Here is a 25,690-nt window from a genome sequence, read left to right as displayed (position 1 = left end):
GATGCTAGAAATACGTGCAAAGCCCGGGTGACGTACGATCTGGACGCCCGGGGTCTGCGGCAGAGACTCGGACCATCCGGCGTTTGCCCGGGATTTTGGATAGCGTCGCCGAATTGCAACCGTTTTTACGGCTTTGTTCTACTTTGTAAGCTGCGTCTCGCGCGAGAACGCCCGACCGTTTATCTAGTGCCTTCCCATTCGCTATGGCATGATCCAATGATACACATTCCGCCCTGCGCCGTCACCCGAAAAATCTACGAAATTAAACCTGACATACATATGAGATCGGAAAAGGAAATAGAACAAAAAAGGTACAGCCAGAAGAATAAAGAATTAATAATTGAAGGAATGAAATTTCTTCAACGACGGGATCCCTTGCTCGCCGCAATTTGCCGCGCCCGCATCTTACGGAAGCGATCCTCGCCGCTCGCTCCCAGAGGTCGCGCAAACTTGCTCTCCTGTACCATCGTCGGTCGCGGCACCACCGTATAGCTCGTGTGAGTCATGTCAGCGCGCGCGCGGTTCGCCAGACGAGGAGGCAGTAGCTCACGGGCACGAGCCTCTGCAGCAGTGGCCTGTACCGATTGAGGGCGTGTCGTGCTCAGTTTACTGTTCCAGTCAGTGATACATTCGAGGTAGTAGGGTCTGAGTAAGGCATGAACATACGTAGGATCAAAGGCAGCCTCCTGGTATACCCTCTTCGAGTAATCATCGCTGCGCTGGAGGATCGGGCGCGTCCATTCGGCCAGCAGGCGCTCTGCCATGCGCTTGATGCCGGGCTCTGGACGCTTGCTCCGCGTGTAGAAGACAATGACCTTGCCGATACCACTGGCAACCAGAGCCTCCTTGTTGATCGGCAGCTTGCCCAGCGCAGTCATCAGATCCCGCTGAATGTTGTACGCCGGCAGGGAACCATCATCCAAGGGCTCCAGGAAGAATTTGACCGCTTCCAGCAGGTTGATTTCGGGGTCGACCAGACTGTTGACGTATTGGTTGCGGTTGAGCAGCGAGACCACCTCAGGAAGCATCTTCAGCTTGTGCATGGCAGGCTTGCCCTCGCGACGGTTGATAGCGTCCATCTGCGCGGCGTGGGTCATGCGCTTGCGCATATCTTCGATTTCAGCATCGGCCATTTGTTCCAGGTCCTGTTGGAGTCAGCCATCACCCAGCAAAGTAATAGAAGTAAACATACAATGCCATCAGCCTTTCTAAACCGTCTCTTGGTCGGCTTCTTCAACGCCTCGTCCATCGCGCGATCAAGCGCTCTTCGCCGTCCTAAACATAGCAATTAGCATCATCCATGCCATCTTCAGCAGTAAGAAACATACTCGTAGCCGGATCCAACAACTCCTCTTCCGCAATCTCTGCCTCCTTCTTCTTTCTCCTCCGACTAGCCTTCTCCTCATCACTCGCGCCTCCATCCTCCAACTCCCTCATCCTGCGACTCTTCTTCTCGCGACGTCCCTCTCTCTTCCTCTTCGAGCGCTCTTCATCCCCGCCCTCAGTACGCTTCCGCTTATGCCGTCCGATCAGCTTCAAGTTATCCTCATCGATCGCCAGCTGCGGCCGGTCCTCGATGTCGACATTCTCGGGATCGAAGTCCTCGAACTGAGCTTCGTCGACTTCCGAAAGGATCGATTCGTCGTCGGAGATCTTGTCTTCGTCGTCATCGTCATCATCGTCGCCACCATTGTCTTGCGCGGCCTCTTCTTCTCCTTGATCTTGTTCTTGTTCTTGTTGCTCTTCGGCTTCTGGCTCTGCCTCCGCCTCTACCTCCTTAGCGGGTTCTTCGTCGGAAACGGCGTCGCCGCCGGGCGTCGGGGGCGCTTCCTGTTGTTGTTCTTGTTCATCCACTTCAGCGGCGGGCTTGAGCTCGGGCTCGGGACTGCGCGGTTCGGACATGATTGTGTCTTGTGATATGGCAGTTGTGGGTGGGTTGGGTGATTATAATACTTTCTCCCCTGATGAGGAGTGGTCGGGGTCGGCTAGACCAGGTTTCGTGAAGCGTAGATGGGATAGATCGATTCTCAACACCTTATTTGCCGGGATTCCAGTTCTGTTTGTACACTGTATATGCTGAGACGAGTTATTCCTTGAGCGACAATCAAGGTAATGAGAAAGAAAGATGAGAGAGAGAAAAAGCGAAATGAAATGGCAGGTTTAGTAAGTAGTAACACCGAGCAACCGCGCAAGAAGTTGAAGCAAGCAAGACCCGATGCAAGCAGATTCCGCCTCCGCGGTGGTCTGTGCGCGGCAGAATCGAAACCCATTCATTCATTCATTAACTAGAGAGTTATTCAACCCATTCATCATTTCTTAAAACATACATCTATCTGTCTCTCCATTAACCCTTCACCTATAAACCACTATCACAATGTTCGCTCCAGGTGAGTCGGATTTCTTATCATCAAAATAATTGTTTCATGCTAATTGTTACCAGGCCAGGAACAGCTCTCCAAGGAGGAGATCAGAGTATTTCACCCAATTCCTCTTCATCGTCATCATCGACCCCGAGCAGAACATACCATACTGACATTCTATTTTTCTTCCTTTTTAGGCCGGTGAGGTCCAGGCTAACCAGACCATCCGCATGGCTGTCTCCGGTGGTATCCTGCTTTACCTTTGTGAGTTCTTCGCATGCCCCAGAATCCTGTTCTACGAACTAACAAACGAACAGCTCCCTTCGCCATCGACTTCGTCAAGAAGTTCCTGTAATCGCGTGTCGACTACTTTTGTTTTCCTCTTTACAACACACAATGCATACAAGGGATAGGAAGGAAGGGCATCGCATAATGTATTATATTGTACATCTCGAGTTGCAGAAATGAATATGAATCTCAAATGACCAGCTGTCACGGTTACTTTTTATGCTCTATTAAACCACGTCTCGTGTGCAAGACGTGCGGATACCAGCTCCTATAAACTCCATGCTCCAAACAGCACAAGCCAAACAACCAGACAGTCCCTCAATTCATAATATGATGGAATCGCAATCAAGCATCAACAGCATCAGTGGTTCACGGCTCCCCCGGGAAGCTTCTGTGCCTCCTCAAAGTCCTTTCTCACTGCTTCGAGTTCCTTCTGCAAGTGTTGGATTTGCGTGTGGTAGTCATCCAATATCTAGATATTATTAGCATATGTAATAACCATGACCGGAGGTAAGCGACTTACCTTCTTGGCCGTCTTCATCGTCTGCTCGTCCAGCTCGTCATCCGCCTGCGCCGCCGCGCTGGGCCCGGCCCGCTCCATCTCCTGCTGTAGACGTCTCGAGTGCTCCCGGATCGCCAGCATGCGCGCCCAGATCTCCTCCGCCCGTCCGTTCAGTGACGGGTCAAAGACCGACCGCTCCAGCTGGCTGAGCTTCTTCTTCAGCTCCTCCTCCGCGTCATCCATGGCGTAACCGCGATTCCGCAGCACCTGCGTCTTGGCCGCAAGGGCCAGACACCGCTTGCTGAGGACGAGGTGCTTCCGGCGGCAGTCGGCAATCTTGACCGAAATTTTCAGATCGTGCCGAGACAGCAGATCCGACAGGCAGTTGTTGATCTCGTGGAGTCGCGTCTGCATCATAGTGAGGAAATCCTTCTGGCGCTGTGCGCGCTTGCCTAGCTCGAAAAAGCCCTTGACAAGCACAGGCACATATCCCGAATCGGGCCGCTTCCGCAGCGCATCCTCCCATTTTGTGTCATCGTCCTCCGGACCCGGCTGGTAAAATGGTGCCATTTCGTCGCCGACATTGTTATACAAGTACGCGCGGAAGGGCGAGGAACGGCTGGACGCATCCCACTTGTCCTTTACGATCTGAATCTGCATCGGTACGGTGCGGTGGACTACAACCATTAGCATGTCTAACATATAGCATTGAAATCATCTTCAACATACCTCCGGTAACTGCACGGCCCGGCTCCCACAGACTCGAACCGAGCTGTGCCGTCGACTGACCCATCTGAGTCTGGCCCAATTGGGGCTGCTGCTGTTGCTGCGCCGGTTGCTGTTGCTGCTGCTGTCCTCCTAGTAGAGAGCCTCCGAACAGACTCGGTTGTTGCTGCTGTTGCTGAGGCTGCTGCGTCTGACCCAACCCACCAAACAGACCACCACCCTGCTGCTGCGGCGCCTGCGACTGCTGTTGCTGACCGAACAACCCGCCTCCACCTCCTCCAAGGGGTTTCTGCCCGAACAAGCTCCCTCCAGTAGTCTGCTGTTGTTGCTGCTGGGGCTGTTGCGTCTGCCCCAATCCTCCGAAAAGACCACCCCCGGCTGGCTTCTGTTGGGTCGCGGTTTGGCCGAACAGTCCGCCGGATGGCTGCTGAGTCTGCGTGTTCGCGGCGCCGCCGAAGAGACCTCCTCCCGACGGTTGCTGAGTCTGCGTCGCACCTCCGAACAATCCGCCCGTGGTGTTCTGCTGCGTAGTGTTTGTCGTCGAGGTATTTCCGAAGAGACCACCACCTCCGCCGAAGGGACTGGGCTTATTTGCGGTGTTGTTGGCTTGTCCAAAGAGGCCGCCGCCCGTGGACGGGGCCGCAGCTTGACCGAAAAGAGACATTGCGAGTTGCGTTGTGCTTAGGTTAAATGGCGAGGAAGATAAGAGGCGATATTGAGAGCAACACGGTAGTGGAAGGAACAATTGAAATAAATAAGGTCGGTCACTCCGCAACGAAGGCGCAATAACACCCAATTGAACCCAAGTCGGTAAATACCGAATCTCTATTGAATGTCAACAGTGTAAGAATTAGCAGGTGCAATGATGCGACTAGTCCACAACACACAACCAAGTCCAACGAGGAAATAGAGGGGATACCCACAGACAAGCAGCAGAAATGTAAGCGCAGTGCGCGGCATCAACAACAGCCGGGCAATGCTGGCGTGAGTCCATCGGGAAGCTTTGTTTTTCGCACGGTTACGGTCACGTGTGGAGCTCCTTCATGCCTGAGGCAAGAAACAGCCAGCTACCCATTGATGCCTGAGAGTACAGGCCATTAGCAGATTACCTAACCCAGCCATCCCAACCAATCAGCAACGAGCAAAAACCACTCCTTCCAAACTCGCAGCTTCACCTTCCACTCGGACCCGGCGAACCATCTCCATCAATTCGATCCCCCTCTCCTCGACTTCTCCCCCCAGATCCGGTCCATTGAGTCCTACGCCCAGCGGTCACCATGGCGTCCAGAGAGCCCCAGTACGTTGAAATCCTGCCAATCCCCCAATCGACCACTTCCACGGGTTACCCTTGACTACTACACCACCACGACATATAATACGACACATACATACATACATACATACTCGCAACGCAATTGAACAATGACCAGCTCTTTCTAACGGAAATGACTACCTCAGGTTTAACCAGCAGGTGCTGGTCGACACGACCCCCATGCCCGATCACATCCCCAAGGTGGAGGAGATCGGTGCTACGTCGGCGCCGCTGTACAGCGCGGCCTACTTTATCGGAGACCGCTGCAAGCCCTACAACGACGACTTCATGAAGTGCAAGGACGAGTCGAACGGGCGCGGAGAGCTGGACTGTCTGAAGGAGGGTAGAAAGGTGACGCGCTGTGCGGCTAGCGTGTATGTTCCCATGCTCTGTTCCATTGGCTTTCAGAGGGCCATTGAGCGATGAATCACCGCGGAAGGAATACTGATTCAACGGATCTGCAGAATCAAGGACATCAACACCCACTGCCTGAAGTCGTTCACCGCTCACTGGGAGTGCCTCGAGAACAACAACCACAAGCTCTGGGAGTGCCGTGCGCAGGAGATGAAGCTGAACAGCTGTGTTTTCGAGAAGCTGGTGCGTTTCCTCCTTCATACCTTTATACCTGATTGATTTCCATTTCTGGTTCAACTCTGGTCCGTATACTACAAACCAATACTAATTGAATGGTATAGGGCCTGAAGAAGGAAATCCCCGGAACCCCCGAGAACGTCGTCCCCGTGCACTTGCGCCCCAAGCAGATCTACTCCGACTGGCCTGGTCGGCAATATTAAAGAAATACAAAATGAAATATTTTGAGGGGAGCATATATCATTGTGTTTTTCTTAACTGAACCACTACTACTAACTTAACGTGTCTTTTGTATTCCGGTGTTTTCCTTTTGTTTTTCTTCTCCGTCTCTCTGGTTGACGTCTGTTTGTGTATATATTAGCATATCAGGAATGTCATTGGTTCCGAGTCAGTCAGTTTGGATACTACGTAGTAAGATGATTGCTGTTGAGTTGCTATAGATATAGATATGAATGATATCAGATGATAATGATGCATACACTATAATCCAGGCTCCAGATCTATAGACTGTAAATCACCTAGAATACAAAAGTGTACAACCAGAACACCGCAGAAAATGCAGGCAGCTAACCACTGCAATGAAGTAGAATATCTCAGAAAGAAATAGAGAAGTAGACAGACAACCTCTAATAATCAGCCTGACACAATAACAAAAGAAATAAATAATAAAAGAAAGAGGTATAGGTATAGGTATAATAAGTAAGAATAAGAAAGAGAAGAGATGAGAAGAAGAAAAGGTATATATGTATATGTACCAGAAAAGACAAAAGAAAGAAATGATGGCAGAAAGAACCTCAGGAGGCCTTATCACCAGACGAAGATGAAGATGAAGATGAAGACGTAGGAGATGCGGACACCACTACCCTCCTAACCCTCCTAAACAGCATCAAGAAGACCAACCTTGTCTTCACCTCCGCCCAACCCACCTTCAACTTCTCCTCTAACCTGCGATCTCCCCGCAGCCTCATCCAGATCAGAAGCATACCGAGCAACGCCAAATCGACCATGATCTGCCGTGCAGCGACCCAAACCAACCACTTTAACCAGGCCCACAGGCCTGTTCGTCGACGATGGGCTAGCGCTCGCGCTTCCAGTTGTTCTCGCACGGCGGCGATCTCGGCGGTCATGGTCGTCAAGGCCTGCTCGACGGTGCGACGCCAGCGTTTGGAGTCGTCCGGGGGTGGTTGTGGTGGTCGTCGTCGTTGTCTTCGACTTAGGGTAGTATCGTGATCGTAGTCTTCCTCCTGGTGGGAAGGGAAGTTGTACCCTTGTTGTTGTTGATGATAGTCATGCGATTCGTGACGGTCGTGAGTGTTGTTGTTGTAGTCTTCTTCTTCCTCCATATGTTCTTCTTCTTCTTCGTCGTTGTCGTCTTCATTTTCGAATAGATTATCTTGCGCTTCTGCGTACACTTCCTCCTCTTCCTCCTCGTCTTCTTCCTCTTCAGGTGGTTCATCCTCCATCTGTCGTCGAAACCCCGACTCCGCCTGACTAACCGGACTCAACACCCGTAATCTCTCACTCCCTCTCCCTCTAGCCGTGGTAGCAAGTAACTGCTCATACTCCGGACGAGTCAATCTATTACTAGACTGGTGGAACTGCTGATGCTGCTGCTGAATCCGTGCATGATCCCGTATGGACACCGCTGCCGCCGAAGCCACCGGACTCCCCAGGCCCTGAGACGACGACATAGACGACGAAGACGGGTTGGATTTGATCTGATCCCAGACGAATTCCAATTCTGCGACGAGTTCCCTTGCCTCGGCTGTTTGGGAAGCGTAGTTATGCATGGTTTCGATGAGGGTGGAGATGTAGCGTCGTTTGGCTTCTGTGCGGGAGAGACCTCGTTAGGCGTGCCATGCGTCCCTACGTTATATTTGCTATTAGCATTTTGATACCGATCGCATAGAGTAGAAGAAGGGGGGAAGTATACCATTTCTCACACTCCATAAACACATCCGCGGTATTCCCGACCGGTCGATCCATGACGCCTTCAACATCGCCTTCTACATTTCACAAATAATTCCTCGTCAGCATATCCCATTACAGTGTCATCAACGTAACACAAATACTCCCCAGTGTATAAAAATGGAAGTGGAGGAAATACCCATGCTCTGCTTATACAAGCCATAAAGCTTCAATCTCTCCGACGCCGGCGGTCTAGCGGTCCCCGTGCGGGGAATGCGTTTCACCGTGTTAAGGGCATGGACGAAGACACGATCTGGACATCATATCGATCAGCACATTATCTCCTCCCAGATAATATTCGCTCCTCCAATAATTATCCAGTATAGTATGTATTGTAGGTAAAGGTCGGGGTGATCAACGCACCCACTGAATCCGACATGGTGCGAGGAACAAGACGTCGGACGGCTTCAGCAACATGAGAGCAGACGGGGACGGGAGTGCGCGCGATGATGGGTCCGCATCAGTGTCTTGCTGTGTGGTGTCTCTGTATTGGAGAGTAGTTGCGTTGTGGTGTATTGTTTTATCGGTGCGAGCAAGAGTGTGTGTGTTGAATGTGTTGGAGTCGGAGCTTCCCCGGATTTCGGCCAAGGGAGAGGGAGAGAGAGAGCGAATGCGCGCGCAGGGCTCGTGGTAGTTGGTTTTAGGGGAGATATAATTCGAATTGGATATGGTAGGGTTCAGCACGCGTATAGAGCTGGTTGGTCGCGTGGGGATTGTTTGGGAGGGAGGGAGTGTGCGAGGCTGCGAGCTGAGAGATCGGTGGTGTGGTGGTTGTGGTTGATTGCTTGATGGATGATGGGGAGCGATTGAACCGCGGTTGTCGGAGTTTAGTCCCTCTCGCTGCTCAGCCAGCCCAACTTGTGATTGATCGGCTATCTATCGATCTATTAGATGCACCATACTTCGCGCCATTACATTCATGCTTTTTACTTATTCTGAAGCGACTTCTTTATGGACAATACTATCATCAAATATAGCTTCTTCTTTTTGTAGATGCTAATGTATAAGTAGTATATTCATTATAGCTTCGAACCTAATTATATACAAACAAATCGCTAATAGGCTTTCATTCCTTCCCCTCCTTCTCATGCGCCGCATAAGTATTCTCTGTATCGATGGGCTTCCCCGTCATCACACCGGGCATATCCTCGTCCGCAATTGGTGGCCCTGTGAAATGCTTGCGCGCGTACACCACATACCATAGGATACTGATCGCCGCAAAGCCGGCAAACACCACACTGGCGTAGTTCATGCTACTCGCATCCACCGGCAACGAAGTGGGCATGCAGAAGAGCACCACAGCCAGGCAAATCCAGCAGATGGATACGATGTTGATCGCGTATCCGAATCGTCCCAGCGAGAAGCTGGATTCCTTGACGGCTTCGCGTCCCCGAAGCACGCAAATGAAAATGGGAAGGCCATACGAGATGGACAAACAAATGGTGGCTACACCCGTAAACGAGTTGAAGGCCGCCGAGGACCCAAAGTAGATCAGCCCTAACAGGCAATCGACGACGGTGGAGAGGATGATGGCCCACACTGGCACATCTAACTTCTTGTTCACTTTCCTCCAGAGTCGGAAGCCGGGGATGGCTCCGTCACGAGCAAAGGCATACGTGCATCGACTGGCCGCCGTCAATGCGCCAATCCCCGCAAATACTAGGATGCCCAGCACCAGGAACAGCAGCCCGAAGCCTCCGCCAGCGGAGCCGGTGGCTGTCTTGAAGATGAGTCCGATAGGCTGGCCGCTGGCCACAGCCAAAAGGGTCTGCACCGGAGGCAGAACAAACATGATGGGGATCAGGTAGACAAGACCCGTGATACCGGCCGCCACCACTGATAGCACAATGGCCTTGGGGACCTCCCGATGCGGGTTCTGCACTTCTTCACACATGGCAGCCACCATTCCGTATCCAGTGAGTGTGTATGCTGCCTGCAGCAGACCAACAAAGAACGCCCAACCAGCAGGCCTAAACATTATCAGCACGAGTCCATGAGCAGCCCCGGAAAAACAATAGATAGGGGAACCATACCATCCACTCTGCGAAGCATCATAATGCGCAAAAACAAACTCGGCATCGCGTCTCTCATCCGCCATGGTCAAAAGTGTCACGAGAATAATCACGACACTCCCCGCCGTCCAATAAATGCACACTTTATTGATCAAATCCAACCATTTGGAGAAGAAGATATTCACCAACGCACAGCACCCAATCACCGCCCAAAACATGAGAATAGTCTGCCAGGTATTGGCGACAAAGTCCTCATTCCAGAGCGAAATGGCACTGAGGATCAACTGCCCTCCCGAGAAAGTGATACTGAGTGTGACGGTCCAATTGCCCACGAGGGTGAGCCAGCCATCGATGAAGGACATGGTGGGGGCCCATTTGCGCGTGGAGAGCATGGCACTCCAGTAGTAGACTCCGCCGGCGGTGGGGTAGACGGCGCAGATCTCGGCCAGCGAGGCGGCAATGGCGATGGAGATGAGGGTGACGACGACCCAGCCCCAGATGACGCTGACGGATTGGCCGTCGGTGAGGGTGATGTAGAGGGTGGTGCTGAGGCCGAAAGGGGCGGCCATGATGGCGAAGGAGCTGTTGATACATTGATCTCGTGAGTAATGTCCCCCTCCCTACTAGTAAATATGTATGATATGCTGGAATGGAAAACATACAGGCCAAGAATACTCATCATACTCAAATTGCGAGGCAATTCACTCTTGTAGCCCATTCTAGCCAACGCCTCGTCGGCGTTGGCGTCCATGGAAGGTTGTCGCATGATGGGCAATTGCTGAATCAAGAAGTCGTGTGTCTGTTCTTTATAAACAGAAAAAGAAGCAAGTAATTGTGTTTCCACTAGAATTATCTCTCAGGAATTCAAGTCTTTTAATTTAGGACAGACATATCGTCATTAAAAGTAAATCCAGATCCCAAAAAGTAAGGGATGGGAGTAGCGGAGTGAAGAAAATAAAACAAGGAAAAGGAGAGGGAGAGGGAAATACGAGCAGGATAAATGAGGGGAATAAGAAGGAACGAGAGAGAAGAAGAGGAACAACAGTTTCCAGTTCCTGAACTCAACTGCTACTACATCATCCCCCGCACTTACACTGTTTTAACTCTGTCAATTCCATAACAATCCACCCAGGATATCCACACCAAACCAGAGACAACGACAACAACTGAATGGAGAGTCAAGTCTCCATCAATTGTCACTTGCCAATGAGAATCCTCCTCCCCGCGATAAGCTCCCCGACTAAAACTCCTCCGGTGTCGGGCTAGTGGTCGGCGGTCCGAGACCGCGCTGATAAGCATGATTAACACCCATTTCTCCCTGTTAGATAGTTAACAAGGTAGTTATTTAGTTAGTTATCAGCCCGATGATGACTTGATCCTATCTTTTATACTTCTTATCAGATTTGTATATACCTTTTAAGAAAACCTTCATCAAATGAAGAAGATATCATCAGTCCCACTTACCTGACTACTTACCACCCGTATAACTAACTACATCATCACCAACAATGTATGTACTCAGTGCAGCCAATCCCCCCTGACTGGGTTCTTTAATTCTTTAATGCATCCATCCATGCATATTATTCTCCCCGCATCTGCACGTTCGGAACCACTACATCCTTTCCTGCAGTGTCGTGTACATCATAAGCTAGGGCTCGTGACACTTAGCCAAGACAGACACGAGGGCGAGAGACAAAGCTTCAACTTAATACTTATTTTATAGCATTGATGCCTCGGAAAGGGTTCCCGCCGGATAAGTTGGACTGACTGGGTCATGGCCTCCGCGCGGTTCTCCCCTCTCCTTTCCTTCTCCTCTGTGTGTGTGGGTGGGGGGACATCCGCTCGCTCCTCACTTTTGCGAACCATGGTGCTGAAATGCCTGGTTCGTGGGGTAACAGAGTGGATGCCGGATCTGGGTCTGTCTACGAGGGAATACTACTACTGCCTAAATTGACTACATCTGGTTTAAATAGTACTGGTACTTAGTATGATACTGTAGGGTATATCTGGTGTGATGGCAGGATATATATATATATAGTACTACAAAATCTAGCACTCTTCCTCGGGTCAAATAATAGTATGATTTCTAGCTATTTCAGAGTTTCACAACTATCCATTTCCAACGTACATCACGGCTGGTGTCTTGTCACTCACTACTACTAAGTAAGTGACGGCTGCCACATCCATTGCCACCCCTCACCAGCAACACTCGAGCCTCTTGTCGGACTCCAGCGCTCAAACAGGGCATCGGGCAAGGATGAGCGCCACGGAATAAAGATAGAGAAAATGCGGGGGGAGAAAGCGGGCATGAGGGGGAGGGGATAACAAACACATCAGGTCGACCGAGAGGGTAAGATCCGAACGAATAGGAAAACACAGGGGAAGGGCATGTAGGTGGGGGGTATCAAACAGGGGGAAAGTGGTTCACTATAACAGAGACAAGTCCATCATCTTCGCAGGAGAAAATCCATTGATATCGAAATGGAGGTTTTTGTGTTTGTCTTTTGTGATTTTCTTTTTTTGTGTGTGTGACATGTCTAGTGTACGTGCGGACCAGAAGTAGAGGGGCGAAAGTAGGCCCCAATAGCTCTCCAACAGACAGAGATAAGGTAGGGAGAGGGTCCAGGCAGGCAGAGGAAAGGTGACAGGGGGCACGGTAGATGGTAGGGAAGATTGGGGCAACGAAAGCAGGGAAGAGGGATGGATATCGACGGGGGAAACAAATGATCGCGGGAACGGCGGTGGGTGGGCCAGCCCGGGCATCAAGAACGCCTGGCGTTGGGTTGGATATGGCGGATGGCCACCTGGCCGACTTGCCCACCGCCACTTTTTGAGGGGGGCCAGCCGGTCGCTCTCCTTGATTCTGTATACTGAACTCCTTCGCCTTCACCACTTCAATCAACTCCCTCGCAGACAATGAAAACATGATCATGCACGGCCTCCAGTAGACAAGGCCTCAAGTTGAGTCGCAACCAGCCAGCTAGCTTCAACTCCGTCGTCAATGATCATCACCCAAGTGATCACGAAAGGAACCGTTCAAAAGCACAGAAATGGGAAAATGAAAACAAGCAAAACAATTCGCAAACGCCCAGTCATGCAGTCGTCAATCCAGATAAGTCGTTACATGTTGATGCAGTGATAATAGCACGCCAAATACAATGAGGTCACGCACGCACGGCCCCCAGCATCATGGGCTCAGAACGTTGCAGATGTCGTCCGTTCCATCCAGGCCAAAGCCGGCCATGTCGACGGAGTGCAAAGAACCCGGGCCACCACGGCCCAGAGAGATATCTGAGGAAGCATAGTCATGCTTCAGCCGTTCATGGGGTCCAAAGAACGGCCGGGTCTCTTCGTTGGGGGTGTTACCATCACCCGCTGCCCAAGGCCCATGCTGCCAGAACCTTGTGTTGGCTTGTTGGTCCCCGAAGAGGTCATGGTGGTCGTGATGGGTCTCGGTCCCGTGATTGGTAAAGTCATTAGGCGACTGGAACCGCAGATGCGACCGACTGAAACTCGAGCATGGAGAATCGGCATGCAGCGGGAAATCGAGGTTGGGGAATGGCATGTCCTCGACTGTGGTGATGTCGATGGTCGGGTTCTCGGTCTGCTGTGCCAGCGCTGACGCTAGCCGGAGGTTGGAGGCGGAGCTTTGGCGGCTGTGACTAGCCGACCGTTCGATGGCTCGCTGAACGAAACTGCCACACGTCTTCAGAATCTTTTCCTGATCCTCTGGGGAGAGGCTGGCAAAGTAGTCATTTGCCAAAGAGGGCTTGGGCAGTTCGGGTTGGCAGGGAGTCAGGCCAAAGGTCTTCTGAGCATACTCCGTAAACCCGGAGGGCATGTCGTATGGGGACTGGTAGACGGTCGGAACCTGCTCCCGTTGCTGCTCAAGGTAGGCATACTTGCGAGGCAACTTAGTGGCGGCCAGGCTACCTCCGTTGGCGGACTCTTGCTTGATGTTTTCCGACTCCTTTTTCTGCAGCACGTCCAGCCGATCCCGATGACTCACCAGCGAGAACCGGAGCATCTGCAACAACCGTGTCACCTCCTCGGACCGCATGTTGAGGGGTTGCAGCGGCAACAATGTTCCATCCGGTGCCCGAGGCTGCACTCGCTGCTGAGCCATGGCCAGTTCCAATTTCTCCAACCCGGTCGGCGGTGGTACCGAGCCCATTGGGCCCAAGAGGGTCTCTACGACCAACTCCGGGCTGACAATGGTATACCCGGCGAAGACATTGGCATGGTCGGTAATCTGGGCCAAGCGACGACGAGCAATGAGCTCTCTGACATTGGCGAAATTATTGGCGGGGAGATTATTGGGGGTCTGCTGCTGCTGCTGTTGATGGTGAAGGTGATTGTGAAGTTGCTGCGGACGGGAAAGGGATTGATGATGATGAGATTTGGTGACCTGGGGATACGGAGCATGGCGGGCTGATTGAGTTGGCAAGGATCGGTAAGCAGACGGCATCGCAGCAGGGGAGGAGGCAGTGGGAGGCGCAGGACGAGGAGGGGCAAGAGGAGCGTGCTGCAACAGGGAAGGGCGGCGGGATGCGGCAGCAGCAGCAGCGGCGGCGGCGGAGGAGTTGGTGGTCGTGGCAGCAGCAGCAGTAGTGGCGGCAGCAGCAGAAACGGCGGCAGCAGCAGCAGAGGCGGTCAAGGGAGACAGGAGATGAGGGTGAGGGGCACCAACACCAGCACCAGCATAATGATGAGGCGGAGCGAGATGGTGGGGGTAGGAGGAGGGGAGTCGGGCCATCACGGCGCCGAGCGACTTGACGCTGTCCAGGAAATTCGCGCGCGGGTTGTGGATAGGCACGCTAGGGCTGTGCGTATACTGTGCCCTACACTCGGTGGAGGATTCGCCCAGGTAATACCAGATCTGTTCGCTCTTGCTGAGGTCGACCTGCGTGGATGGTGGGGCGGACTGGTGGTTAGGGTGATTAGTGCTGTCCACCGTCTCGAACTCGGCCCACTGATACGGAGATCGCCCATCGCCAAATGGATTTCCTGCCACCGGCACTGCCGATTCCAACTCCTTCCGCGCCTCGGGTTTGCGGGCCAAGTGGGCTGGTAATGGCCTGGTACCTGGAGCCAGCGGTGAGAAGTTGCTCCTGCGAACAACCAGCATCCACCGGTACGGTAACTCAATTACGTCCCTGCACATCGAACGGTTAGCCCCTGCGATATCATCCTTGCCCGATCGGGTAATCTCCAAACAAATGATGGAGGCCCGCGGGGCTCTTCATGCAGCCTCTTCGTGGGGCACCAAAAAAAAAAACTTACCCTCGTGGCAGCACCTTGACCAGTAACGTGCGTTCCTCCGGTCGGTTCTGAAGCACAATCGCACCGTTAATTTCCTTGTCCGCCTGGAACTGCACCAGATCCCCAGCCACCAAGCCCCGTGCCGTCTGAATGAGCTTGCGATCATAGTCGGGGGATTCGCCGCTAGCCATCCAGGACGGCTTCTTCTGGCGATGGTACTTGCACTTAAGGTCCACGCTGGGGATCGAGTACTGGTTCCCATCGTCCGCAATCACGGCGATCTGACCCTGCTCCACCTGCACACCCGCCAGAAGTGCACAGGTAGCGTGGTATGACCGTGTACACTTGCCAAAGTTGCACTGGAAGCATGCCCCACGCACTTCACGACAGAAAAGACACTTGAGACCCATGCGGGCCTTGGGGATCTTATCCACGTCACACACCACCTCCTTGCCAGACTCATCGCGGAGGATGGAGGTCTCTTCGGTGTACAAGGCACAGCGACGGTGGGCATGGGACTTGCCATCTTCGGTCGGCAACAGGTCCTCATAATCCAGATTGTTGGGACACAAGACACATGGTATCTTTCTGGGAACATCCATGGCGACCCGCATGCGTTTCGCCTTGGTGGTTTCACCATCATTCTTGCGCTTCCGCCCACGCGTAGATGTCTTTTCTGGAACACTGCGGGGAGGCGTCAAGAGATCCGACGCACCTTCGATCTCGTCAAGATCACTTTCGTATTCGCCGAAATACTCCGGAGTAGCTTCGCCCCGAAGCTTCCGTTCGATCTCGTCAACATCGATCCAGACACTATCGGCCTCACAGTTGCACTTCTTGGCCACGCGGCCGTAATCGAGCCACTTCTCCGTTGCGAAGTTGACCGACTCGGCGCAATTGTACCCCAAATTATAACCGGAATGATATCCATAAGGGTAGGTGATGACGAATTCGCCCTCGTAGTGCACTAACTTGTTCACTGTGATGCCATACTGGGACTTGAGCAGATTCGGCGAAACAAGGTAGGTCTTGTGGCGGAGGAATTGGTCGCAATTCTTGGCGTCACTTTGCCAGATACCTATCGAGTCAACGTTAGCGTCACGGCCTACCCAACATCTGACTTCGGGGATGGAGCCTTACTCTTCATGGCTTGTTCAAAGCGAGGAGCATCTTCTTGAGAGATGCTGTACCACTGCTTGGGAGCACCGAAGTGGATATAGTTGATACTGTAGAGATCCACATCCTCCAGGTGCCATGCGAAAGTAGCTTTCCACATTCCCAGATAAAGGTACGCCGTGTTGACACCAGGCACCTTCTGTCCCAAGACATCCAGCAGATTGGGTAATCGGGCGACATTCCATGAAGTCGTAATGTTATCATCGAAAAGAGATCCCGGCATATCGGCACCGTACATGGGATTGTTGAACATCAGGGATTTCCAGTAGTTGGTCTCAAGCTCCTCGCATCTTTCGTAGGTGTAATCCTGGCTATCATCGATGCGATAATCAAAGTCTTGGAAGGCTTCTTCGTCCACGTAATCGATCGCATCGCCCTTGTTGTGCTTTCTGCGAGATGTGACAGACTTGGGTTGTCGTCCTTTGGGCTTCGGGCCGGGCAAGGATTCGCCGTCGCTCAGTTCCTCGTTTTTCGCCTCGACGGGGTTCGATTCGGGAGACACGGGTGTTGGCGGGCCTTCCGGCTTGATCTTGTCCAGGCCCTCGTCGGCTGGCGGTTCTTCCTTGACCTTTACCTGGTTTGCCCGTTTCGGCGGGCGACCAGGACCAGCACGACGTTTCTGAGAATCCGATCGAGCGGTCTGGGTTTTGGGAGCAGAAGGAGCCCGGGTCACTCGGTCCTGGTTCCGGCGCCGTTCACCTCTTCGCGCAGGTGGTTGGTGACTGCTTTCCTCACACAATGCTTTCCACTGGGGTAGATTGTATGATCTTTGTCTCTCGATGTTCGCTTGTGTGTACGTTCCGTGCGAGCCATGGAATTCCTGCATAATCGGGTTCTTCACACGGATCTTCTTAACGGCTTCATCAAGGGGAGGTAGGGAATCAGTCCTAAAGTCGGTCACATCGGTTAGCGTCCTGCCATGAGCGTCTGTCCGCAAAAGCGCCGAGCCATACCATTCTTTAGGAGGAATAACTTTGATGATTCCAGAGCGCATGCCATACTCCTCGACCTTGTTGATGAACGATTGGAAGTCGCGGAACTGATCCATAGTCTATTGAGATGCCCATTAGCCCAAACCTTGGCCAGGATGGGTAATATGGTGGAGGACTCACCGGCTTGAACACCGGAATCTTGCCGCCGCCGTAGTAATGGTCCGGCTCGATCTCCTCATCGTCCGCCTCTACCGATGGTATCTCCTGGGCGCCGTTGACATTGGGATCGAGCTCGAGATCGGAGAGCTCTGACGGAACTCCATCGGGAACCTCTTTCTTGCCGTTCACGCTCTGGGGAGGCGTGATTGAGGCTGCATCGGTCGCCGGAGCGCCGGCGATCGGGTCAAAAAGGGGTTGATCAAGCGCTGCCGCCATCATCTCAAGATGGGAAGAACGAAGGGTGAAATTGGTCGGAAGTCGATAAGGATGCCGTCGTCGGAATATGCGACCGCTGATCGACGGCAGGAGAGGGAATCCCAGCGGTCGGGGGAGAGGACGTTAAGAGTTCGGAAAGGACTTGTGCTGTAGATCGGTCAATATGGCGCAGGAACCTTCTTGGTAATTCTTGTCGCAGTTTGAATTCCGACGAGGTAAAGGAGGGAAAGAAAATAGAATAGAATAAAAGGAAGGATTATTAAGGCTGGCGAAACGGAACTGGGTATTGGGGGTACAAGATAAGAGAGGTAGTAGTAGTAGTAGCAGTGGTGGTAGCAGTAGTAGTAGTGGTAGTGGTGGTAGTGGTAGTAGTGATGACGAAGGAAGAAAGGGTTGGTGGACTGCAAGGCTGGATGATCCGAGCTCCCAGAGACGAATTGCTGGGTATAGGGATCATGCGAAGCAAGCAGCAGCAGCAGCAGAAAAACACAGGCAGGGAAAGCGATAAAGATAGGGACCGGGTGGAACGGGTGGGTGGAAGTAAAATTAGCAAGTGGATGATGAGATCGGTATCAGCAGCGCAGTATCACCACACAGCATTGGTAGAGAGAGCGCAAGTCAGGTCAAGCAAGCCCCTCCTCCGGTTTGAGGGCAACGGAGCGAGAAGATTTGCCGTGTGGTGCAGGACCAAGCAGCAAAAAGGAAGTTCGTTCGCCAACGAGTGCAGGGCCGATGGGGAACTTTGGACGCTAGCAGCAAAAGCAGGAAGCAAGCAGAAGGCAGGGGGAAATAGCAGAAGAGGGAAAGGGAAGGCGGAATGGCCAATCCCAGCAATCCAGCGTCACGTCGGACGGTCCAAGCTGTGGATCCGGGCCAGAGCGACGATGGCCTGACTGACTTTCTTGGGAAATAGTAAGGAAAGATTGAAGGGGAAATGAGGGTGTGGAAATGCAACAGATTGGTAGAAAGTGGTGAGAGCTGCACTGACTGCACTGAACCAGTCTAGTAGCAGTACAAGGAATAGCAGTAACAGCAGTAACAGCAGCAACCAACCAACCTGCAGCCTGAGCGCCTGAAAATCGAACTGCTTAAGGCACCAACTCCGCGGGCGCGATACTCAGTCGAGTCAAGGCACGTAATGATTTGGTTCCGGCCGCGAGCAGATCTCAGCACGTCTCCGGTGTCGGGAAATGCAGGCAGACAGGCAGACAAGACATGAAACAAACCAAGTACAGAGAGAGATAATAGTATGAGGGAATTTAAAATACTCACTTTATAATATGCCCGAGAAAAGTGAAAGTAAATAAAAAAAAAAAAAAATAAAAGAATGAGCTTTCTCTCCCCGTAAACAGATATGGGAGAGATGATTATCTAGTAGTAGCCTTATTCGTCGTATCGTAGTAGTAGTACTTGGTTTCTTCTATGTGTAATACTTCAGACAACTTCTGGGAAATGTCCGAACGAGTTGCCGCCAGGAAGAATCACGTGCAGCACATGACTGGCCGGGATCAGACACAAGCAACCAGTGCCCGTTACGGTTAGCGTCATACCGGGGGCGAAAAAAAGAAAAATAGGTGTGTGTGTGTGTGTGTGTGTGTGTGTGTTTGGGGGAAAAAAGTTACTGTGGGACGCAGAATACACCACGCGGTAGACATCAGCACGCTGTAGGCTGTGCAGAAACGAAAAATGACTGGGCCTAATTTTTGCATTTTTGGCGAAATTCGGATAGCGGCGGACCCGGCAGAAATTCCCTGGAAGCAGAAAACAACTGCATAGTGCATACTTTTTGACTTCCTTACTTACGCCTAGTACTGCAGTAGTTAGACTAGTAGTAAGTTCTGTCTTAGTGAAGATCAAATGGTCGAACTAAGTTGGTTTAGTTAACACTAACAGGAAGGGGTCTGATCGGTATGATCTCACCAGCCGAGAGTATTATTGGATGGTTATTTAGCCGGTGGTAAAGGCGGCTTTTTGATTTATTACTGAATAATAACTAGACTAGACTAGAGGTATGTCTTTGTTATGGGAAGTTTAATTAGGATAGACGAAGATAGACAGACGGGATATGTTACCGTGGGAATGAATTTACCAGCTAGGCAGGTAACACACATAAGCTGATCCTAAATGCAATAATAAACCATGTACCTACATTAAATCGAATACTACATGTACATATACACCATATAACATGATCATATCTGACCTCGTAAAACAATATAACCAAACTCAAACCTAAATAGCAGTAGTAGTGGTAGCCCAACACACCGGAATGAATATCAACAACACTCGTATCTATTATACACCATCACCATCATCACCACTGATGCCATCGCAACACCATCCAGCAACCATCACACACCAGTCACATACGAAAAGGAATAATCTTTCCTTTCCGACCGACATACATGCTTACTACTTACTACTACTTAAATACGTACATACATACCTACACGTACATATATACACATGCATATGCACGACAAGCTACCTTGGCTGTACTCCGTACTTAGTAGACTAGTACTAGTCATACCCCCAACGCCAACCCAAACCCTACAACTATTTACCAGTACACAGACCCAACTCCAACGTCTTCACTCTTCCCATAACACCCATATGCAGAGATACTACCTTAGGCACTCTTATCACCAAAAACCGATAGGCTACCTACTCCAACCCCAGACACAGACCTCCCCAATAACCCAATAATCCAACTGACCCAATGCAAGTCCACTCTACTACTAGTGAATAGTAAGTAAGTATGTATGTATGCACCATGCAATATGCAAGACAGCGTTGGGCACAAATCTACTTACTTACTTACTACCTTAGCGGGTGGCGTGAACAACCACCACCCTTACTACCTAACAACTGACACTGGCAGATTCACCCAACCCTTCGTGATTGGCTCCCCAGCAGGTAAATCGTTCGTAATCGGGAGGGAGGGTCAGTTGGCACCCATCCATCCATTTATCCATCCGTCCATCCAGAACCACATTCAAATAGAGATAATCACAAAATAAATTGATTAGTTGTTCTACAAATCTTTCTTTCTTTCTTCATTCGTCGATTTGCGTGTCGGGAAAAAAAGAGACTGGGGATCCCGTAATGGCCTGAATGTAAAGTAAATAGTACTAGTATAGTCTACGTGTCTCATTGTTTCCAGTGGCATGATTCTAAGTCTCAACCTAGCGAGATTAAAGGTATGTTACCGGGCCGGTTCTGATGGAGACAATCGAGATCGTGCAAGCTGATTAATTTTAATCGCATTCGTTGTGACGACTTACTAACATCCATAACAGACTAAACTACTAAGTCAATTCTACTATGCACCGGGAAATGAAAACTCAACCGGGGCGCGTGCGTGGCGTGGTCTGCGTCGGCTAGCGGCGTGCGGAACGGATGTACGGAGTACTACTACTGTAGGTAGGACAGACAGCTGTTTCATCGCCATCTGGTTGTGGATGCGGTGTATGGCACCCAAGGTTTATGCATCTCATCCAAAAGAGATGGTGGGGAACTTTCAACGCTGCAAATCATCTATCGCATTGGTATCAATCACGTTGTATATACGCCGAACACCCATCATGGCTAAATCAGGAGCATGAGTGACGGAAAAATAAGAAACTAATCACAATGCATGGACCTTAGCAGACCACGCCAGCTCATCTATCCATACCTACACCAAGGCAGCTTCAATAATCATTCAGCCGCAACTTCTTCCCGACAAACCGACGTTTCTCGGGCTTTTCGGTGCCCCGCTCCCGGTCTGCATTCAGCCCCTTGAGCGCGTGGAGCAGCATCCCTGCATCGAAGAACCCATCTGATTCGGTGGTCAGTAGCTGTGTCGTTAAACGCAAGGGAACACACTTCCAAAGGTGCACTTACATCCGCCCATGCCATCATCCTCCAGTTCTCCGCTGTCCGTCGTGGGTGTCTCGGCACCCCGATGCAGCTGGCCCGGGTCTCCCCGGACGATCCGGCCCCGGCGGTGATCGCCCTGGAGCCGCTCGGCAATCATCTCCATCTCGCGTGCTCTGCTCGTGCGCGGGCTGGCAGGCCGGTGGTTGACCGTGCGCAGCAGCTTTCGGATCTCCATCAGGTACGATTCCAGCGTGTACATCAGACGCGCAGTCTGTCGATGCTTAGACGAGGCGCAGAACGAAATTGAGTCGTCCTTGATTATGTAGCCAATGCCGAAGCCATCTGCAGACGTGGGCCCGAAGCCAAAGTGCCGTAGGCATGGATTACCACAGTTGGAGGTCGACAGCACGGTGGTGTTGATCTTATCCCAGCCAGCGTCGCTGAAGATTGCGGGCATGGTGCGCACCCCACGCACACTGTAGCCATTGGATGACAGTCCATCTTCCGACAACGATGTGGAAGACTTGGGCGATTCAATGGACGCGGTCTCCACAGGGCTAGTGTACCCGTTGGAGCTGCTGATGACGCTGTTGTTCGCGGACGACGCGCCGTCATCAAAGGACCGTTGCCACAGGCAGTACAGCGCATAAAGATGTCTATCTTGTCCCTGACCCTTCGAACAATCCTTCGTGATGGCGGTATGCTTCTCGGTCGCTTTTCGCAGCGCACTCACCTTTTGCTCCGCCGGGTTGTCTCCCCAGAACGTCTTAATAAAGTCGACGCATTCGTTGGTCACCGTCCGGATAGCTTCAGTTCGACCGTGTAGGAAGACTTTAGTCATGGCAGGTTCGTAGGTGTTCTCCATGCGGCCGTAGAGTCCGTAATAGGCTGCTTGGAAGGCCATCTGAACAAATGCATCCGGGGAGAATCCCATGGAAGTGATGAAATTCTTGCCATATCCCTTGAAGTCGAGCACCTGGAACTCATGTTGCTGCAAGAGATCGGAGAGGTGGGACTCGGCGAACCGCAGAGCGATGCTGAGCTCGGGCGCCATATCCCACTCGAGCTTGCGGGGTGTTGTGCTGACATTGCCGAAGCTTCGAGGGTCGCGTTTCGCAGGATCAGGGCTGGAGGTCGCCCAGAGGGTCGGTGCCTGGCCGTTGATCGTCCGAGCAAAGCGGAGTATGGTGTCCGTATAGACGTCGCTGGCAAACCGGAGTACCGTATGGCCATCTACGCCAGTATGTTCGAAGTTGATGCCTGCACTGCCGTTCTTACACACAATGATCTGGAGTTTGTCATACCACCGGTTGGTACAAGTGCCGACCTGCACACCTCGGACCACTTCGCTCGTTCCGCAGAGCATATTGGCGCAAAGCTCCGACGTGTTGTGTGGTTCAGTGTAATCCAAGCACAGAACGAACAAAGCCGTGTCCACGATATTGAGACATTCTGCGTTGTTCGACCCTTCATCCTTGGTGAGGATATCTCTCAATCCCGACCAAACTTTGCGGTTCTCTGTGCTCAGCACACCAAGCGCTCCCTTCGCAGCATCATGAATGGGTGTCTGTTCTGCATCTCCAATGATGACCTGGAGGTTAACCGCAATATCCTTTTCATTCATGATCAGGTCACTGTTGTCGTCCAGCACATCGAACCAGTAAATCTGACCCCGACACAAGACAACAATATGTTTCGCATGGGGATCCTGGCTTATCACGCATCCATTGTCGGTCGGGACACGCGCTGTTCCGAATAGGCGAGAGTACTGATACATGCAAAGAGGCGTACCCCGGACAGTGTCGGGAGGAAGTTCCTCCCGCCTCACGGCACGGACAAACGACAAGGCAGAGACAACGAGTGAAGCTGCTCTCGTAACCTGATTGTTCCTCGCAGGGGTCGGGTCATCTTCCAGCAGGAAGAATGGGTTCAAGTTCAGCACAACAGCTAGATACAGCAAATCAGTACAGTAAATCCCCAGGCTTGAAGCACGTTTTCACTTACGGCTGTCATAGTTCAAATAAGAGTCGTACCCTGCAATGAGCAGCATTAGTCAGCCTAAGATAACATAGAAAGGCATGGGGGAAAGTTTCAATGTCTGATGACATACAGAATTGTTCAATGTAGCTTGTTTTTGACGAGGCATAGGTCTTGAGCTTCTCTTGCAGAATAGGGCCTTCTGATTTGAGAAAGTCCTGCACAGCTGCCTTGGTTTCCTCCTGCTCTCGGAGTGTCTGTAGCGGGGCTAACGATTCAATGTATCGCTTGCATGTTTGCTCAAGGTCTGGAATTGGTAACTTTGGTAACGAATCCTGGTTCGCAAAGGTCAAGCCTTTCTTTGGTGGCTCTGATGTGCCTCCATTCACTGACATAGGGCCCGAAGACGGCTTGATCTTGGTCTCCGGTGTTGAGTTCGAACGAAGAGAATCCATTGCGCTTCCCAGAGACTTAGGGGCCGTGAAGTGGCGAACTGCTACGGACGAGTAGGACATGGTGTCAGCACAATGCAGCCCGTCCTGGAGACGTGTGATGGAATCTATGGAAAAGACAGATGGATAATATAGGAATTGACGGGGGAGGCAAGATGTTGTGATAGATATTATGATAAATTGGCAGGGCAGTATTAGAGCGCCGAAGGATTATCTCATGACCACGGCTCACGTCACGAGGAAGATGTGATCATGAAGGGTCAAAAGGCATGGGTTCGAGAGAAACATATGGAAGACTTGTGCAGCGAAAATGGTATCATATATAGGTAGAGACCACTAAGGGGGAAACAATTCGTCGTTTCGCAATGATACCCGGGGAGCAACTGCTGGCCGTGGGGTGGAACCCAAAGGTACCTTCGGGATAAAGGGAGTTAGACGGAGGAAGGGACACTTACAGCTTAGCTGCCAACACTAGGAAAGCGACCAAACTACGCCTAGATGAAAGGCTCGAACCACAGTGGACCAGCTCGCCGGGCCTAACCGTCCGCAGCTGCGCCTAAGGCAAGCAGGTAAACGGGATATCGGGGGAACGGATGATGTCTGGTTAGAGGGGCAGAGGGAAGTATATTCAACTGGTCTGCCAAGAGATATGCGCGATAGGCCCGGTGGGCCGTACAAGGTGGAGGCGGGAGAGTTCTAATGCGCGAACGCACTGCTGTAGCTACCTAAGCATTTGAGAATCAATATAAGTACTTATCGACACCTCAAGGAGAGAAAAGATGAGAAGAGAAGGTCAGGAGGAATGTGCGGAGAGCCCCATCCGGTGCTGAGCGTTGTTCCTGTGGCAGTACCAAAGAGAGGATGAGATGGGAACTGCGGGGGGGAGACGATCATGTGAAGCCGAGAATCCCAGGCAGAAAGAGAGAGAAGGCAGTAGGAACAAGTGCTAAAAAAGACTACTAGCACAGTAGCACTAAGTAGAGACACGTACTCGGGATTGGAAGGGCACAGCCAATAGAGAAGCACAACCCAGCTGAGTTTAGGTGAAGTGGTACAGACGGGTCAACTGCAGTGACCGCATTAGACAGTAGTTTAATGAGTGATGGAAGGGCTCTAACGAGATGAATCCTGGTCGATAGCGCCTGGAAGCAACTGCTAGGACAAGGATTGGAACATGTGGCGATAATCCTGGACGAGAGCAGACCAATTGGTGACGTTTTCGGACGAAGGGAGACTGCTGGAAAGTCTGGTTGCGGGGAGGAGAAGCTGCCAGATTCTCTCTCCAAAGTCGGTTCCTCCCCCCCAAAAGAGGTAATCACCTGGGCTTATTCAGACGGCGAAAAATGACACCACAGGCTGCAGTCACGTGGGTGGGGCGGGACAGCCGCTCTGACTAGATAAGAAGATAGGAGAGATAGAGATAGTGATAGAGATGGGGTTGGACACAGGACTACCCGCTGAAATTCTTACTACCTACACTATAGTACTTGACCTACATCTCATCTCTCCACACACAATCATGGCCGGGTGTCATGGAAAAAGGTCTCATCATTTTGGCTTTTGTCATCCCGAAGCAAGTACCGATTCTAAATCAGGGGCGCCCCATATCCACACACCCGCTTTGCAATATACCCGAATCATAATCACACAAGAAATGAAGATCATCTAGTCTAAGGCCAACGAGTCATGTTGTCTCTCATTGAGCCCAAACCATAAGAAAATCAAATAAAAAGCAACAAATAAATATTCACAGATGAAGAGAAGCAGAAAAAAAAAAAAAAAAAAAAAAAAAAAAGGGAAAGCAAGTCACGCCGTGCACCTGCTCTAGCCCACGGG

General features: G+C 51.6%; 9 protein-coding genes across 9 annotated transcripts; 3 read left to right on the top strand and 6 right to left on the bottom strand.

Annotated features, from left to right (window-relative positions):
• Positions 1-128: 128 nt before the first annotated feature.
• BO88DRAFT_409051 (transcription factor SPN1) lies at positions 129-2,170 on the bottom strand. The gene is made up of 4 exons (XM_025707858.1): positions 1,329-2,170; positions 1,193-1,275; positions 667-1,145; positions 129-609 (listed from the first exon to the last, which is right to left on the bottom strand). Exons 1-4 carry the CDS (start codon positions 1,900-1,902, stop codon positions 360-362), a joined length of 1,386 nt encoding a protein of 461 aa, XP_025557420.1. The 5' UTR covers positions 1,903-2,170; the 3' UTR covers positions 129-359.
• A 204-nt stretch (positions 2,171-2,374) lies between these two features.
• On the top strand, positions 2,375-2,715 carry BO88DRAFT_458802 (uncharacterized protein; the record flags this gene model as incomplete). Its single annotated transcript, XM_025711070.1, has 4 exons — positions 2,375-2,387; positions 2,441-2,472; positions 2,558-2,624; positions 2,678-2,715. 4 exons carry the CDS (start codon positions 2,375-2,377, stop codon positions 2,713-2,715), a joined length of 150 nt encoding a protein of 49 aa, XP_025557419.1.
• Positions 2,716-2,784: 69 nt separating this feature from the next.
• BO88DRAFT_409050 (putative nucleoporin) lies at positions 2,785-4,845 on the bottom strand. Its single transcript, XM_025707857.1, has 4 exons — positions 4,800-4,845; positions 3,880-4,701; positions 3,172-3,827; positions 2,785-3,120 (listed from the first exon to the last, which is right to left on the bottom strand). Exons 2-4 carry the CDS (start codon positions 4,538-4,540, stop codon positions 3,010-3,012), a joined length of 1,428 nt encoding a protein of 475 aa, XP_025557418.1. The 5' UTR covers positions 4,541-4,701; positions 4,800-4,845; the 3' UTR covers positions 2,785-3,009.
• A 218-nt stretch (positions 4,846-5,063) lies between these two features.
• On the top strand, positions 5,064-6,080 carry BO88DRAFT_409049 (coiled-coil-helix-coiled-coil-helix domain-containing protein). Its single transcript, XM_025707856.1, has 3 exons — positions 5,064-5,562; positions 5,653-5,785; positions 5,884-6,080. The coding sequence occupies exons 1-3, from the start codon at positions 5,369-5,371 to the stop codon at positions 5,980-5,982; spliced, it is 426 nt and encodes a 141-aa protein (XP_025557417.1). The 5' UTR covers positions 5,064-5,368; the 3' UTR covers positions 5,983-6,080.
• A 493-nt stretch (positions 6,081-6,573) lies between these two features.
• Positions 6,574-8,126, bottom strand: BO88DRAFT_458799 (acyl-CoA-binding domain-containing protein; the record flags this gene model as incomplete). The annotated part of the gene is made up of 4 exons (XM_025711069.1): positions 6,574-7,607; positions 7,678-7,785; positions 7,887-8,000; positions 8,111-8,126. The coding sequence occupies 4 exons, from the start codon at positions 8,124-8,126 to the stop codon at positions 6,574-6,576; spliced, it is 1,272 nt and encodes a 423-aa protein (XP_025557416.1).
• Positions 8,127-8,772: 646 nt separating this feature from the next.
• Positions 8,773-10,745, bottom strand: BO88DRAFT_409046 (putative GABA permease). The gene is made up of 3 exons (XM_025707855.1): positions 10,422-10,745; positions 9,781-10,341; positions 8,773-9,717 (listed from the first exon to the last, which is right to left on the bottom strand). Exons 1-3 carry the CDS (start codon positions 10,523-10,525, stop codon positions 8,814-8,816), a joined length of 1,569 nt encoding a protein of 522 aa, XP_025557415.1. The 5' UTR covers positions 10,526-10,745; the 3' UTR covers positions 8,773-8,813.
• A 2,073-nt stretch (positions 10,746-12,818) lies between these two features.
• On the bottom strand, positions 12,819-17,752 carry BO88DRAFT_198336 (putative jumonji family transcription factor). Its single transcript, XM_025701848.1, has 4 exons — positions 17,310-17,752; positions 16,162-17,248; positions 15,043-16,099; positions 12,819-14,915 (listed from the first exon to the last, which is right to left on the bottom strand). Exons 1-4 carry the CDS (start codon positions 17,565-17,567, stop codon positions 12,947-12,949), a joined length of 4,371 nt encoding a protein of 1,456 aa, XP_025557414.1. The 5' UTR covers positions 17,568-17,752; the 3' UTR covers positions 12,819-12,946.
• On the top strand, positions 17,574-18,477 carry BO88DRAFT_430274 (uncharacterized protein; the record flags this gene model as incomplete). The annotated part of the gene is made up of 4 exons (XM_025709235.1): positions 17,574-17,713; positions 17,886-18,008; positions 18,173-18,238; positions 18,396-18,477. The coding sequence occupies 4 exons, from the start codon at positions 17,574-17,576 to the stop codon at positions 18,475-18,477; spliced, it is 411 nt and encodes a 136-aa protein (XP_025557413.1).
• A 2,779-nt stretch (positions 18,478-21,256) lies between these two features.
• On the bottom strand, positions 21,257-23,917 carry BO88DRAFT_430273 (choline/carnitine O-acyltransferase; the record flags this gene model as incomplete). Its single annotated transcript, XM_025709234.1, has 4 exons — positions 21,257-21,384; positions 21,450-23,372; positions 23,430-23,459; positions 23,536-23,917. 4 exons carry the CDS (start codon positions 23,915-23,917, stop codon positions 21,257-21,259), a joined length of 2,463 nt encoding a protein of 820 aa, XP_025557412.1.
• Between the last annotated feature and the right edge of the window lie 1,773 nt (positions 23,918-25,690).

Source organism: Aspergillus vadensis, assembly GCF_003184925.1.
Source record: "Aspergillus vadensis CBS 113365 unplaced genomic scaffold BO88scaffold_38, whole genome shotgun sequence".
Taxonomy (NCBI): domain Eukaryota; kingdom Fungi; phylum Ascomycota; class Eurotiomycetes; order Eurotiales; family Aspergillaceae; genus Aspergillus; species Aspergillus vadensis.
This window is presented reverse-complemented; position numbering and strand designations above follow the sequence as displayed.

Excerpts from the sequence above, each read along its gene's own strand:
- BO88DRAFT_409051 (XM_025707858.1), bottom strand. The coding sequence starts at position 1,902 with ATGTCCGAACCGCGCAGTCCCGAGCCCGAGCTCAAGCCCGCCGCTGAA. Across the intron at positions 1,276-1,328 it reads GTTGTTGGATCCGGCTACGA|GACGGCGAAGAGCGCTTGAT; the intron begins GTATGTTTCTTA and ends TGCTATGTTTAG. Across the intron at positions 610-666 it reads GAGGCTGCCTTTGATCCTAC|TAAACTGAGCACGACACGCC; the intron begins GTATGTTCATGC and ends TGACTGGAACAG.
- BO88DRAFT_409050 (XM_025707857.1), bottom strand. The coding sequence starts at position 4,540 with ATGTCTCTTTTCGGTCAAGCTGCGGCCCCGTCCACGGGCGGCGGCCTC. Across the intron at positions 3,828-3,879 it reads GGGCCGTGCAGTTACCGGAG|TCCACCGCACCGTACCGATG; the intron begins GTATGTTGAAGA and ends TAATGGTTGTAG. Across the intron at positions 3,121-3,171 it reads CGATGAAGACGGCCAAGAAG|ATATTGGATGACTACCACAC; the intron begins GTAAGTCGCTTA and ends AATAATATCTAG.
- BO88DRAFT_409049 (XM_025707856.1), top strand. The coding sequence starts at position 5,369 with ATGCCCGATCACATCCCCAAGGTGGAGGAGATCGGTGCTACGTCGGCG. Across the intron at positions 5,563-5,652 it reads ACGCGCTGTGCGGCTAGCGT|AATCAAGGACATCAACACCC; the intron begins GTATGTTCCCAT and ends ACGGATCTGCAG. Across the intron at positions 5,786-5,883 it reads GCTGTGTTTTCGAGAAGCTG|GGCCTGAAGAAGGAAATCCC; the intron begins GTGCGTTTCCTC and ends TGAATGGTATAG.
- BO88DRAFT_198336 (XM_025701848.1), bottom strand. The coding sequence starts at position 17,567 with ATGATGGCGGCAGCGCTTGATCAACCCCTTTTTGACCCGATCGCCGGC. Across the intron at positions 16,100-16,161 it reads CTTTGAACAAGCCATGAAGA|GTATCTGGCAAAGTGACGCC; the intron begins GTAAGGCTCCAT and ends TTGACTCGATAG. Across the intron at positions 14,916-15,042 it reads GTCAAGGTGCTGCCACGAGG|GGACGTAATTGAGTTACCGT; the intron begins GTAAGTTTTTTT and ends TTCGATGTGCAG.
- BO88DRAFT_409046 (XM_025707855.1), bottom strand. The coding sequence starts at position 10,525 with ATGCGACAACCTTCCATGGACGCCAACGCCGACGAGGCGTTGGCTAGA. Across the intron at positions 10,342-10,421 it reads ATGATGAGTATTCTTGGCCT|CTCCTTCGCCATCATGGCCG; the intron begins GTATGTTTTCCA and ends ATGTATCAACAG. Across the intron at positions 9,718-9,780 it reads GATGCTTCGCAGAGTGGATG|GCCTGCTGGTTGGGCGTTCT; the intron begins GTATGGTTCCCC and ends GATAATGTTTAG.